The sequence below is a fragment of the Alexandromys fortis genome, unplaced genomic scaffold (assembly GCF_014885135.2).
Source record: "Alexandromys fortis isolate MF-2015 unplaced genomic scaffold, M_Fortis_MF-2015_v1.1 scaffold_153, whole genome shotgun sequence".
In the NCBI taxonomy this organism is placed as follows: Eukaryota; Metazoa; Chordata; class Mammalia; order Rodentia; family Cricetidae; genus Alexandromys; species Alexandromys fortis.
In genome coordinates, this window is record NW_026068032.1 from 1548554 (window position 1) to 1564398 (window position 15845).

Consider the following 15845-nt stretch of genomic DNA (forward strand, 5'->3'; position numbering starts at 1 on the left):
GGGGTGGAGTGGGGGTGCAGGAGGGGAGGGGTGAAGCGGGGGTGCAGGAGGGGAGGGGTGGAGCGGGGGGTGCAGGAGGGGAGGGGTGGAGCGGGGGGTGCAGGAGGGGAGGGTGGAGTGGGGGTGCAGTGCTTGTGTGTGCACTGCTATGCACCTGGAGGTCAGATAGCAACTCTGGAGCTGTTCCCTCCCTCCACCATGTAGGCTCCAGGCCTGCAAGGCCAACCCTTGTCTGCTCAGCCATCTCAGCAGCCCCGCCCCGTGCCTGGTTTGGCTTTCAACACTGCAGTCTAGACTTCATCACCATCCCTCCAAACCAGACCCGGCTTGCCCGTGCAAGCCATCCTCACATCTCTTCCTTCTGCGTTTTGTTCTCATGCTTATTGACGTCAGGGTCACTGGTCAGGGCCTTCGGAGTGTCCTGCATCTCGGCCGGCAGAGGCGTCTGTTTTCTTTCCTAGGTAACAGATCATGGCATCAGGCAGTGACCACAGCTGACGTTCAAGGGAGACTTTCTTTTTAAAGTGACCTTACCTCCGAATCCAACTATTTGCAGTTTATGAAATTTAATGACTTCTTTGTCACGCTGCCACTAAAAAGAAATTTCTCTTGTAAATGCAAGTGCCAATGTAGCCAATATTTATATTGGCTAAGTGTCTGAGGCAAACCACAGAGGGTGGGCGGGGCAAGGGGCAGCTGTAACCCAGGAAAGCACCCTTTATGACACCAGCCTCACATATGGACACCACTGCCTCTTAGAACCTTGTCTCCATGGTGGCAGAGCTTCTGGCTCTGAGCAGTGCACTCTTGGCACACCTGCCCTGAAGTTTGTGCACCTAAAGTAATGTAACAGACACTGAAATGTTTAATGTCCTGCTATGGGTTGAGAACCTAGGTCAGTATATAAATATTGGAGAGAATCTAGTACAACTTTGGTCCGTTCTCCTGCTACCCCCTTCTCTTCTTTCTCCCTCCTTCTGACAAAGACTCAAAGACTTAGACAGACAGAAAACATCTGGGACAGAAATAGAAACCATGTAATTCTATGGCACAAAGCAGTCTGTTGGTGGGGATAACCATGGCCAGGGAACAACCAAAATCCTTCTGGTTACGCCAAGATCACAAGTAAGGAAAATCCTGCCTGGTTGGATTTCTTCTCTGTATGACATCACACTCCAGAGAATATGATGACCAGATATGAAATTACAGGCTTCAATACATTAATAAGATATAAAATTCATGGTGGCAAGGGATGAACAAATTCATTCAGAAACTGAATGCCTACTCTGGGACTGACTGTAGCTAGGTGCTGCAGATAGCAATGCCTAGTTCCCTCAGATGATAACACATCCCCTTCTGGAGGGATGAAGCAAAATATTTGGACATTTAAATCCAAAAAATTAATGGTAAAAGAATTATAAATAAGGAGGAAAGGAAACTAGAAGGCAGTAAACACTCGGCTACATCTTCTCTATCTCAAACATGAAGCTGGCCTCCCTGCGGACACCATGGGCCTGTTATATAACAATCTCATTGGTAGGTTCATGGGAGGAGCTGAGAAAGGATTTGTCATTTCCTGGTTTCCTACCTCCACCAGTGCGTGTGGTTTCTCAGCTGTCACATGCTCTCCTGAAGTCATTGTGACCTCATTTGTCCATTCAGAGGTTCCGTTCAAATTCTCATAGTACTCGGGGAATTTTGATGAGCTGAGCTGAGCTTCTGGAAGCTTACATGGCTCAGCATCCACTCCCCATGCAGTGGAATTACAAAACCGACTTCCTCCTGTGCTGCTCCTGGGGCAAACCCAGTGGTTTTGAACCAAGGACAAAGTGGACCACAAAGAGTATTTTGTAGGCGAGTACAGGTATAGGAGCTAAGATTCATGGATGTGTGTGTACATGTATGGGTTGTGAGGAGTGCAGGGCCCCTTTGTTCCATCCCACCCAGCTAGCTTACACCCGAAATAATCACACAGAAACTGTAGTCATTTAAACACTGCCTGGCCCTTTAGTTCTAGCCTCTTTTTGGCTAACTCTCACAACTTGATTCAACCCATTTCTAATAATCTGCATGTCACCACAAGGTTGTGGCTTACCGGGAAAGATCCATCAGTCTGACCTGGCATCTCCATGGCAACTCTCTCTCTCTGCCTTCCGCCTCCCAGCATTCAGTTCTATCTTCCCGCCTATCTAAGTTCTGCCCTATCAAAAGGCCAAGGCAGTTTATTTAACCAATGAAAGCAACACATATACACATATACTCCTACACCAAGTATGAGTGTGTGCGTGTGTGCATACATGTGTGTGTGCATGCACGTGTCTGTGTGTGTGTGTGTGTGTGTGTGTGTAGGGATTGGCTTTTACTGGACAGAAGCCAAGAATACTAGACTCACTACAACCTGGCATAATGACATAATCTTGTAAACAGAGAATGTGCTCATGTTTCCTGGCTGCCCAGACCCAAATAATCACACTAAAAAAACTGTATTAATTACAACACTGCTTGGTCTTGTGACTCAGGCATATTTCTAGCTAGCTCTTACATCCTATTACTTTATATTTCTTTATATTTTACCACGAGGCTTATGGTTTACCTATGGTAAGGTTTCACCATCCTCCTTCGGCATCTACATGATGCTACCTATTCTCTCTCTCTCTAATCTGTTTTCCCACTTGGCTTTACTCTGCTAAGCCATTGGCCAAACAGCTTTATTCATCAATCAATAAATGCAACACATATACAGAAGGACATCCCACATCATAATCTTGCTTAGCAAAATATTTTCCCACACACCACCTGATAGGCAAGATAGTCACATATGTGGAAAATAGATTATTTTTCCTTGAATCTGCAGTCTAGTTCCTTGTTACATATACATTCACAACTAGTTTTGCATACCTTTAATGAACACCAAAGTCCTACAGGAAATAACTCTTGGTTATTGAAGGAAGGCATATACCCTGCCCAGATTGGTAGGTCACTGCTTTGGAAAAGGGAGAACCCAGCTGCTGGGAATCCCAAGAGTCTTTCCATTGCCACTATCTTTATTTTAGGAAGGATATGGCCAAGCAAGAGCTGGGAAGATGATGCCCTGAATCCTGGGTCGCTTACCATAACTCTGCAAGATGGGGGCATCCCTTCTCTAAGTGATGACATGGACCTATGTGAACCTTGTCCAAAGGCATTGGCTGGTGGATGCAGCAGGAGTTGGTCTCATGTTTGCTCTGACGTTCTCATCACTGCCTCATTCCCATTCGACTCCTGTCTGATGTGTGTCCTTAGGTGGTGATGGACACGAAGTCTGTTCACTCCTGAGCCAGATCTACCCTGCTGTTCTCTTCTCTGCTCTGAAAGCATTTTTCTTCTGGCTTTCAGGTATTTTTGCACTTAGTCTCATGGTTGCTGTGGATAATGTTCTTGTACCCTGTAAAGATCTGTCATTTGTATTAGTTTAACCAAATGCTGATTGGATAGTAGCCAGGCATGAAGTATAGGTGGGGTGACCAGACTAAGAAAATTCTGGGGATAGGAAAGTCTCAGTCTGCAGTCAGCACCCAGACACAGAGGATTCAAGATGAAAATGCTGCACCAAACCATGTGGCTAAACGTAGACAATAATTATGGGTTAATTTAAGTTGTAAGAGCTAGTTAATAATAAGTCTGTGCTAATAGGCCAACCAGTTTAAAATTAATATAAGCGTCTGTGTGTTTCTTTGGGACTGAATGTTTGTGGGATTGGGCAGGACAGAAACTTGCATCCACACACAGTGAAAAGTTTGAGAATTTGTTATGGGGAATTGAAGTCCTGTGGAGTACACATGGGATAGACTAGATAAAAACTGAGTTTCACTTGTAATACTAGACTTTGGGAGACAGCGGCAGGGGGATAACCATGAGTTCAAGGTGAGTTTCGCCTGTATGGAGAGTACTAGGCAAAGTCTAAATAGAGACCCTGACTCAAAACCAAAATGATATGCTCCATGTCTCATGCTTCTTACCCTAATGTGGAGACTGTGCACAGTGGGAGTGATGACCTGCGTGGAGGAGGTTATGTATGTAGACCGTTCCTTCCCTCTACAGCAGTGGGCATGCATGTGGGCTCCATGAAATGGAGGGTTCTGACATAAAGTATTGTGACATGGGCCATTACCACAGGCTGAGTTTGACATGTAGTCTTCTATCTGCATACACAGAGTATGGACTCCCACTGTACGGTATCTAACAGTTTAGGGATGTACAGGGTCCCTTCATTCCTTCGCTGTCACATGGAACTATGAGGTTGTCAGAGGAGGCCATAGGGCCATTTGTTAGGAGATTAAAGTTTTAGGTAGAGCCCGGACTGAAGGAGTAAGGAAGTATCAGGGCCTGTACGCATGGCTTCTGGTGTCAATTTAGGAGTGGTCGGAGCCCAAGTAAGTCCCAAGTAGAAACAGGCAGGCAGGAGGGGCCACAACCCTCATGCTTCCTGTCTGCTTCCTGCTCAGATTACTAGTCATTACAGCTGCAGTGGCCGTGACAGGTACAGTCCTCTCAAGGGCTTAGTCGCTCCTGAGTGACCCCATGGTGTGAACAAATAATGCTATTTCCAGTATTCAGATAAACTACAGGCAGATTTCAACTGGGAAGCAGCAAGCTTGACCCTCACCTGAGAGGACAGGATAAATAACAAGGATGCCACTGAGCCTCGCCCTTCACGAGAAGAGGACACGTCTAACTTTCATGGTCACAGGAAAGACACCAGGGCTGGGGGTGGCTTGCTGTGCACACAGCACAAGGACCTGAGTTTGGACCCTCAGAGCCTATATAAACCCTGCTTCTTGTTTGACTGCAGGGATGGGAAGGTGCCACAGCAGGCTTATTTGTTCTCTAGTCCCCGTGACCCCACTGCACCCTTCTGTCGCTAGCTTTGATCTTTCCAGTGCTACAGCCAAACTAACCTGCAAGGTGTCAGCAGATACCGCCTGCTTCCCCACCTGCCACCTGTGTCTCGACACTGCCGATTCCCATGGATAAAAACACGTTTCGCTGCACTCGTTCCTACCTCAGAAATGAACAACCAGACAGAACCAACTCTTCACTAATCCCCAGCCACACTTTGGCATCACACAACAGACTGGATGCCTACTTTATCAAGGATTAAACAATGTGAACAGTGCCTTCAGATGGTGGCTCCAGTTTTATTATTAATATTAATACCATTATCACCCGTCTTCCCTGTACATTGTTTTCTGAGTCACCTAAAGCAGAACCTCATTTCTCTTTTCCACCCCAGGCAATGTCGACTTCTGTGGTCTGCACAGCTCGATTTCACAACCTCACCCCATCATGATAGATCCTAAACTCAGAGGCAGGGAACACCATGGGACGTTCTTCCTCCCATGCCCAGAGCAGACACACCGTGTTTGCAGAAGGAAAACCATGCTCTCCACGGCGGTAATTATAGCATTAGTTCAGTCTCTCTCATACATTGTGTCTTGGTGGAATTACAAATTAAGAAATCCTATTATATCCAGAAATGAGAGGCTGAACACTGTCTGGAGAATTACCTGGCAGTTCTCAGAGGGGCTGGCAGGCTCTGCAGGATTGGCAGAGACAAGAGGAGGCAGCGTGGTGACTCAGAAGCAAGGTAGAAAGACTTGTCTCCAGGGAACTGCTTCCATTCTAATAGAGAAGTTCTTACACACCTCTATAAGAACATACATATGTTGTGCTAGTGTGGGGGGGCGGGGGAGTGACATGCTCGTGTATACAATTGTATATACATGTGTGTGCTTTCCTATGGAGGCCTGGGATTAACCTCAATGGTCATTCCTCAGGTACCACCCACATCTATTTTTCCAGGAACCCAGAGGTCCCCAGTGCTCTTAGTGGTCCTCCCCCCAGTGCTGGGACTACACACCCAGCATTTCTAGTTGTGTTCTGGGAATCCGACTCGGGTCTCTCGCCTGGGCAGCAAGTTCTTTATTCTTTATTGTCTGAGCCATCTTCCCAGCTGCAGATCATTCCCTACTGTTTATCATCTGCTCAGGAAAAAGGGTCTCAATCAGGAAATTAGCAGAGGATTTTGACATAAAGCCAGGTCCTTCGACCCTCCTAAAGAGACAACTTTCATTTGTCAATATTAGCTCTAAGACACCCCCACTTCCTCCATGTCCACCCCCCTCCCACTCCACAGCCCCACTGCTGCCAATATACTGAACCCTGGGCCGTTGTTCAAACAGGCGCGGACTTTAAACACAACCAGCAGTGTGATGAGAGGTACCCGGGAAGGGAACTGACTTTACAGTGGCCAGCCTTTACTGTGGGGACCCTAAGGAACTGTCACAAGAGGATGCTTTTCTGCCAGCAGTGATGTCACGAGACGGCCCTAACTGCACAGTGGAGTCGATCGCAGAAGGTTGAATTCGAAGAGCTAGCATCTCAGAGTGAACGCTGTGGAAGGAAAGGCGGGCTGTGTCCTGTCACCTGGCTAGCTTTACACCCGAAATAATTACACAGAAACTGTATTCTTTTAAACACTGCTTGACCCATTAGTTCTAGCCTCTTATTGAATAATTCTCATATCTTGCTTAACCCATTTCTAATAATCTGTGTAGCACCACGAGATGGTGGTGGCTTACCAGGAAGGATCTCAACCTACGTCTGTCTCTGGTGGGAGAATCATGGCGACTGCCTGACTCGGCTTCTTTCTCCCAGCATTCTGTTCTGTTTTCTCCGCCTACCTAATTTTCTGTCCTATCAAAGGGCCAAGGCAGTTTCTTTATTTATTAACCAATGAAACAACAGATAGACAGATGACCCTCCTCCATCATTTCCCCTTTTTCTGTTTAAACAAAAAGGATGGCTTTCATTTTAACTTAGAAAATTACATATAGCAAAACAGTTATGAAACAAGAATTAGTTATAATATTTATATCTACTTTATATTTTATCATAACTAAGGAAAGCTATAACTATAACTATCCATCTATTCTTCAACTCCATCAAAGACTCCAGAAGGATATAATATTACTTCAGTAAACAAGAAATAAGCAACTTCCAAACTCTAGAAATGACAGAGACATCTTGCTGCCTGGACAGTCACCCAAAGTTCCTCTGTACCGTTGGGGCATCCATCTTCGGCCTATAGGCCATAGTATCCAGAGACATTTCCATTGAAGCAGGAAATTTCACAGACAGTTCAGTCACTATCTGTTATGTCCTGCAGAATGTCTCATAGACTCTCATGAACCAGGAACCCCGAAAGATCATCTCACCTTTAGGCAAGTTCAGCAGTCCTCTCTCTGTGGGTTCTCTGTGTCTAGTTCATGCATCAGTCCAGGCAAGAACAGTTTCTTGCCCAAATGGCTATCAAACTCCATAAGGAGCCTCTTCAATGCCCATCTTCCTCTTGAAGTAGATTGGTGCTGCCAGGAGCAGAAGTGTCTCATTGTCATGAAAAGCCCTAAGTTATTAAAACATTTAAAATGCCATATTCTGTAATCTTTGAAAGATATGAAAAATGCCTATCTAACTGAAATATATCTCTATATATCCAGAAAATGTAACTAACATGACTACAAGCTTGACTATTATTGATGATTATCCATTAACAACCTATGTACATTACATTTTTAAATAAACTACACAATCATAATACCTTAATCAAGAGCAGAAATACATATACATATAACAAAATTGACCTTAAATTTATACCTATGTAAATTATTCATATCTATATCATATCCCCTTTAATGTAAAAGAACATTTATAAACAATATTTGGGAATATGGGCACAGTTATTTCTCTCCAAACTGCTTCGTGCTGAATGGGGGCTCTGTTATTCAGGTTTTTCATGGTATAACCTGTGTGCTAGATTCATCTCAGTCAGCAGTTGAGTGAAGTAATTTTTTGAAGGTGTTCACAGCAACCTTTCAGGAGGGCATAGTCTATCATACCATATTGGGATAGAAGCAATCCACAGGGTCTCATCCTCTGTGAAAACAAAAGAAGAAACTCCTTTCCAAAGCATCATGTCCTTAGATGCAAATTCTGAAGTCATAATACCCTTATGAAATCCATTCTGGTTCTGCTTGGGAGCCCATATAATGAAATGTCCCTCTGTACTTAGCTCCTTTAAAGTCACAAGATTAAAAAAAAAAAAAAAAAAAAAACAATAATACAAAGAATCCAGAATCTTTGTGAATTTTCCATTTTTATGTGGCTTATTTTCCTGTATTTCTCTTAATCTATAACTATCTGCACTCTGTCTCTTTAAAGACTTTACCCTTTTTAAGGCATTAACTTTATTCTCTATATTCTTTTTCTTCTCTCTCCCAAGCCTACGTATGTCTAACACTATGACCCATTTAAAGGTCTTTTATGTCTGAATCTGTCCTATTGTGAATCTGTAATTTTTTTACTACCCAGGAGCAGTTCTTAAAATGCTAAGCATTTCTTAAAAACTTAAGTTGTGCCATCTAGAGGCAATACAGTACCACCTGTTTACTGCCAGTCTAAACCTTAATTGTGCTGTTATTAGGATAATTACGATAGTTCCTGCCTGAGACCAGCACAGTTTGGCATGATAGTTCCTGCCTGAGACCAGCACAGTTTGGCATGGCAGAGCTGAGCTGCTCCTGCCTCAGAGCCATTTGGTGCCCCTGAGCCACACAGTTCCAGGCACACAGCAGTCCACATTGCCATCAAGCAAGCCTTAGCATTTTACTCCAAATGCTCCATTCAAAATCTGAAGGAGCCAGACAGAGATTGCAATGGCAGCACAGTCCAGGAAGCGGCGTTTTAAAACCACAGCTTTTTTCCTGTCACAGCTGCTGAGTCAGGGAAATTCTCTGCGGCACCCACAAACAGCAAAAAGCTGCGTTAAACTCTGTTTTTCTGTGTTTAAAATTAAGCTCTCTCAGGTTTTACATGGATCCAGTTTACCATGTTGGGCGCCACTCTGTAGAAATAGGAGCGGCGGGCCCTGCCACTCGGCTAGCTTTACCCGAAATAAACAGATGACCCTCCTCTATCAGAACACAACACATCGTTTCCGCCAAGACAGGTCTTCAAGCAGCCTGGGGGAGAAGACAAGAGCTAAAAACAACTTTCTCTGTGTTCAGGACAGGCCAGTTCCCTGCCATCAAAATCCAAGTAGGAAATGACCAGTCTCGGCTGGTGCCGCTGTCCTGTCCCATCTGCTCATGACAGGGCATTTGAGGACTAAAACGGTGGATATGGGGACATGAGGAACAACTTCTCCAGCACCTGGGGACGCAACCCACTACCTGCTGATGCCAAGCCTTCTTGCCTTGCTTGTCCCTGGATGTCCACACAGACAGCATCTTCCTGTTCCCATCTCACAGAGGAGAGCAGAAAGTGGCTCGTTCATACTAGCAAACATTTTACACTAAGGGACACACATGTGCATGCTCCCCCACACACAAGGGGAAGACTGACCAAACAGTTGGTGAGAACTGTGAACACACATGTGCATGCTCCCACACACAAGGGGAACACTGAGCAAACAGTTGGTGAGACTGTGAACACACATGTGCATGCTCCCACACACAAGGGGAACACTGAGCAAACAGTTGGTGAGACTGTGAACACACATGTGCATGCTCCCACACACAAGGGGAACACTGAGCAAACGGTTGGCGTGACTGTGAACACACATGTGCATGCTCCCACACACACAAAGGAAAGACTGAGCAAACAGTTGGTGAGACTGTGAACAAAACCTAGATGTGGCATTGCCCTAGATGTGGATGGAAGAGTAAGTGACACCAGAGTTGGGGACAGGGTGGTCCAGGTGTGCAAAGGGCAGGTGTGAGCAGACGCTGCGGTGGTGTCCCCTGGGCAGTCAGCAGTGCCAAGCTCCTAAAGGAAAGGAAAACAGTGCCACCAGGAGGTTAGGGAGTGACCCATGAAGGGTGACACGGTCCTCTCCAGTCTCCAGGGATTCCGCTCAGGAACAGGCAACAAGTAACACAGAAGGTGTGTTTAGTGCGACTTCAGGCACCGCTCATGAGACATCACACAGCAGTGCAGAACCACGTGAAGGTGGGCACTGTGACACAGTGTCCCTCACCGTGTGGACACCCAATACCACAGGGTGGGATCCACACGGACTCAACTCTGACAGACTTTTGTTTGACAACTGTCTCTCGTTGCCAATGTCCAAGCCAGTGTTGGAGTTATGTGCATGGTTTATTTATGTAACCATCACATGACCATGGGTCACATGACCATGGATCACATGACCATGGACCCCATAACTGCAAAAGAACTTTAGAGCTATGTCAGGTCCACTTTCATCTTACTAGTACAATGAAGTCCATACGACCCGTCTTTGAATACATTTTATCACTTACAAAACACGTGCGATCTCTGGATTCAGTTTGGCAATAACAGCTTAATACAGTGTGGGAAGATCTGTTCTTTGGGGAAATAAGGACCCGCTGAGAAAGAGCCTCAAGCCCAGACAAACCGCTCACCCAGGCCCTAATCATCATTGCAGAGCACCTCTACTAAGGCTGTGGATTTTCCGTGTGTGTGTGCGCGCGTGCGTGTGTGTGTGTGCGCGCGTGCGTGTGTGTGTGTGTGTGTGTGTGTGCGCATGCGCACGCACACGGGCGCGCACCCTATCCAGTGATCTCACTACCCGGGCCACGTTCTCTTAGTCATCTTAAACACTTCCCCTTGCCCGTGTGACTTCTCCATCTGGGTGTTCCGCATGACGCACTGCGCCTCGACCCAAGCTCATCATCTCACTTTCCAAACATCCTGAGGATGCTGTCTCCATCTGCTCACACTCCCAGGAGAAACCAGCCAGGTTTCCAAGCCAAGAGCTCTGGACTCTGTTTTGATTCTTTCTTCTCCTTGATGATTTCAGCCAGCTACGTGTGCAGTCCAAACAGTCCTTCACGTCTCTGTGCAGCAGCGCCCTTGCAGACACCACGTCTCTCCTGGCCCCAGGAAAAGCCTCACAAGTTTTCTTTCCCCAGGGTGTGTGCCTCAATGCAGCCAGCAGATGGATCTCCAGCAGAGAGTTTCTCAAGGAGTTCTCTGATGTCCAGAGAGAAGGAAAACTGCCTGGTGTGTTTTCCGTGCTTCTTGACCTGACTAGAGGGCTTCGCCATCATGTCAAGCCGTGTTCTTCAGAGCCCTGTGGTCTAACCATAGCAGGCGTCCTGACTGGTTTTATGTCAACTTGAATCCCAACTGAGAAAACGCCTCCATAACATGGGGCTGCAGCAAGCCTGTAATGCATGTTCTTAATTAGTGATTGATGAGGGAGGGCCCGTGGTGGGCGGTGTCATCCCTAAGCTGGTGGTCCTGGGTTCTATAAGAAAGCAGGGTGAGCAAGCTCTGGGGAACAAGCCAATAAGAATTCCCCCTCCATGGCCTCTGCACCAGCTCCTGCTTCCAGGTTCCTGCCCCGACGTCCTTTGCTGGTGGACTGCCATGGGAAGTGGAATAAGCCCTTTCCTCTCCTAGTTGCTTTGGTCATGGTGCTTCATCAAACAGCAGTAATCCAAACTAAGGCAGCAGGCCACCGCCATGCCTTCCTTCTGCCTCCTTCCCTGTGTTTGTGTACTGGAGAGGCTGACAATCAACTTGCATTTTGACCGTCTCAGTGCTTACAACTGGTTCCTGCTTGTTTGGTACAGTATCGAATGTTCTGAATTACCACGTCTGACTGTAACTATTGTTTCAAATCCATCTCTGCCTACCATAATGTTGTGAAATCAAGGGCATGGACTTTGTGTACTGTGTATCTTCACGGCTCTAGGGCCCAAAAAAATATCTGCAAATATATGTGGCTCTTATTTCCTAAAATGTACGTAATGTAAACAATCAGTTCTTTTTTTTTTAAAAAAAAAAAGAGTACTTTCTTTTTAGTTTTTCAAAACAGGGTTTCTCTGTGTAGCTGCTGCCTTCTGGAAGCTCATTTAAGACAGCAATGGCCTTCCCAAGAGTAAGTTTGTGGGGCAAGGCAGATAGGAGCACATGTCCGGCAGTCTCTTAGAAACGCCACCATGAAGTCGCTGCGGAGGACTCTGCCTGTTAGGATACCCTGCGCCCAGCAGAGCTTCACGCATGAACACAGGAACTCCCATCTCATCCTCAAATGCTGGAACTCTCTTTCAACTGAGGCATCTCTCTTGCCGGTGAACTACAAAGAGCAGGAGGAAAACGAACATCGGAGAGTAAGGTGGGCAGTGACATTGTAGCTCTTTCCTGACTTCATGAACTGGCTGGACTAGCAAAGCAGGTTCCTGGACACATTAAGCACCCCTAAACTGAAAAGATTACTAAGCCAGAAGTGAATGTTCTAAGTTCTAAATATATTATTCTGCTGTACGAAGATGCAACATGGAGTTCAAACTCAGAAGGCTGTTCCAATAGGAATAAATTGAATTATAAAGGATTAACTATAGGTTAAAACAAGAATTTAATTTTTAAATGTGTGTGTGTGTGTGTGTGTGTGTACAGAAATGTGCACACTGAGTGTGTATAAACCTGCAGAGAGCCACTGGATTCACCAGAGCTGGAGTTACAGGCAGTTGTGAACCACCTGAGGTCTGTCCTGGGAATTGAACTTGGACCTCTGCAAGAGCAGTAATTGATCTTACCAGCCAGGCAATCTCTCTAGCCCCAGAATGCTAACTGTACATGCACACTGATCTAAAACAATTCTTTCACATAATAAGTTAATTAAACGGCATAACAAAATATATATTTTAAATCTTTAGTTCCTATCGGGACACAGATTTTTTTCCCTTCTTAATTTTCCTGTTCCCTTAGCACTAAGTGCTATCTTGTGGTACGCAGAAAGCATGATATTCTGACTTCTAAGAAGTCGCTTCTGATTTATAGATTCCATGTACTTGGGAGCATTTTGTAAACTTAATCTGGTATTCAACATTTGATAGCAGCTGCAATTGAAAACTGCAGGTCCCACGCCCTACAAACGCGCCTGACTATAATGCACTGGCAAAGAGTACAGACATTTGCACTCTGGAATGTGGGGTATCATCTGCCAAGACTGCGGCATTTAAAACCACACCCGGCAGGGCTGGGACTCACTTAGGGGTTTGGGGAACTTGTAACTGTGGCTTCAAAGCCAACCCTACCATCATTATTTATGATTCTGTTTGGACACCTGGAAAATGTATATATATTTATATATTACCATAGCCTGGGATCTAATACTTGTTTAACAAGGAATATTTTCCTTGGCTGAAAAATGAAAATTTTGTGTTCTAAAATATGACGCCCATATCAGATTCCTAAACATTTTTTAAACCAAAGAAAATCTGGCCTGCATCCTTTCCAAGGGAAATGGCCGTGTCTGCTGAAGGCACGCTTGTTCTCAGCTCCGCTGCTGTGGTTTAAAGAGTTAGACCCTGATGGCCACTACTAGTTGGCAGAGACCACAGGCTATAAGGATGACTGGAGCCCGAAACACTCTGCCAATGGTCCCTGGGCTCTTACGGCTGTGCAAGGCATTCTGGATCTCAGAGTCAAATGGTCTATCCAAAAGACTGACGCTCCCCAGACTGCATGCTAATGGAGACACCTTGGCCGTCTCTAAAGCCTGGCAGCACCCTTGGGTCCTGCTCTGACTTGAAGAGCATTCCAGCCTCGGCCTGTGACCTTCAGCTGCATTCAGAGGCAGGAAACAGCCATTCCTTCCTCCCACCAAATTAAAACACTCAATGTAATTTTGAAACACAATTGGCAAAGCTCACTCTACTGGACTAAAGTACTTTGTAAATTTGCCAAAGTCCAATACCACCAGACCACACTAAACTAGGTTTCCAGCAGACAGGGAAGAACTGTGAGGCAATCAGATGGATTGTGTTTACTTGAACTTGAAGATCTTGCTTCAATTATATTTCTTCACTGGCAAAGGATGCTGGCCTGGGAGGCACAGGTTGACTGCACAAGTGAAGAGTCTGCCGAGTGACCCGAGCTGGACGCCAGCTCAGCCAGCTCAGCGCTCTTCTGACTCACACGTGTGGAAACTGAGTCCCGGGGGGGAGTTCAGTGGCCACTGCCGCTTGAGTATTAGAGTCACACTTTCTGTTTGTACATAAAATCTAAATATTTGGAAGAAACCCCAGTGAATGAATAGCTTCAAAGTGGATGTTTTACAGTTGTGGTTTATTGGTTGGGTTAGTGATACCTATGGCCTATGTGCACATCTGTGCACGTGCATGAGGGGAAGGGCACCACAGGGATCACGTGGCGTCTCCTGGGGGTCTTTATAAAGGACATCTGGCGTCTTCATCTCTGCGCACTGTGCAGACTCCCACCCTAGACAACAATGACCTATGGGGACGCTGAGTCTCGGAGGCTCTGACGAACTCACTTGAAAGCACTGTTATTTTGGGTGACTGTTATTTAAACAAACCCTGATACTCAGTATTCAGCTCGGGGCTGGAGAGATGGCGTAGTGTTCAAAGCACTTTCTGCCTTGAGAGGACCTGAGTTTGGCTCCCAGCACCACATGGACACTCACAACCCCTGTAGCCCCAGCCTCAGGGAGTTTGATGTCTTCTCGTGGCCTTCTCAGCGCTTGCATAGCTGTGCACATGGACAATCCTCCCGTGCACATAAATAAATAACCTTAAAAACACAGATCTGATGGCCTAAATATCACAATGTTTTGAAGGCTTTATTTGTGAAACCCCCATTGGTGCCCCCGTTGCTTAATGGCTCCACACAACAGTGAAATGTCCTTGTCGAGCCAGCATCACCAGCCTGACTTCCAAGAGTATGAGCAGGCCCCCTTCTCCTCCTGCTTTAGTGCTGTGTAAACTGTAGCACCACTGGACCACAGGGACCTCACGGACTGTACCTTCTCCCATTCTCTGTCCCCTGGCAGGAAGCGTTCCCTTTGTCCTTTCAAAGCATCATGAGTGCCCCCTCCTCCTTTGATATATTTCCTTAACCTCCTGACCTCTAACCTGTCTGTGTGGCCTTGACCTTGTCCTTGCTTTAACAATTGCCCTTGCACTTTATGTCCACATCTGGGGAGGCTCTCAGAAGTTGTCAAGTTCAGCTAATTTAAGTAGAAGACAAACTATTTTGGGACAATGGGACAGAGAACAGGAAAACTAGGTGAATACCAGTAAAGATAACTTAAAGTAGGTGACTGTTACCTTGCTTTAGGTTTATTTACACTTTAACTCAGATAATCCAGGGTAGATTGAGGGTATAAGCAAAGTTGTAGAAACAAAATAAGACAGACACACGCTCACGCCAAATCCCAGACACTTTAAGACAGAGAGCTCATGTTATGTCTCACAAAAATAATCTTGACTCAAAGCCAAAAGCATGTTCACAGTCTACCTTCAGAAGAACCCATCAGTCTCTGGGGGTTAAGCCATTTGCACAGGCAGTAAGCTACCAAGAAAAACAAGGAAATAACTTTCAAAACAGTCAGGGCTCCCCCTGGAGCAAAAGAGGGGATGAGCTAGAGATGGGTTTCCAGGGTCTTAGAAATGCATATTTCTTGACTTCTGTGACAGTTCCCCTGCTGTTTCATTGGCTCGTCTACTTAGTTATACATGTATGACCTACATATTTCTGTTCACATACTATTTATGATAGCTTCGCTGTTTCCTTCGCTCACACATGTAATTACATGTGTATAATGCACATCCCTATTTACACACCATTGCTCACAGTTTAAAAGGAACAAACGTACACATTAGTGGACAAATGTCAAAGGCTCTATAAAGAAATGAACAAAAAACGCACATTAGATTTTGAAAAGTAAATTCAATATCACGAATAAATGTGCAGACCAAAAGAACAGTATTATGTTGTTTAAAACTCAGCACACA

The 15845-nt window shown here is 45.6% G+C and overlaps 1 protein-coding gene across 2 annotated transcripts in view; it reads right to left on the minus strand.

The window, feature by feature from the left end:
* Lmntd1 (lamin tail domain containing 1) overlaps positions 1 to 15845 on the minus strand; it is a 246941-nt gene that overhangs the window by 62651 nt on the left and 168445 nt on the right. Inside the window, exon 1 of one of the 2 annotated variants that reach the window (XM_050164713.1) lies at positions 351 to 436. The exons of the other annotated variant lie outside the window; for it this stretch is intronic. Coding sequence (XP_050020670.1) covers positions 351 to 427 — 77 coding nt within the window. The 5' untranslated portion in view covers positions 428 to 436. Of the gene's footprint in view, positions 1 to 350; positions 437 to 15845 lie in introns of those variants that run through there. 2 annotated transcript variants of the gene reach the window in all.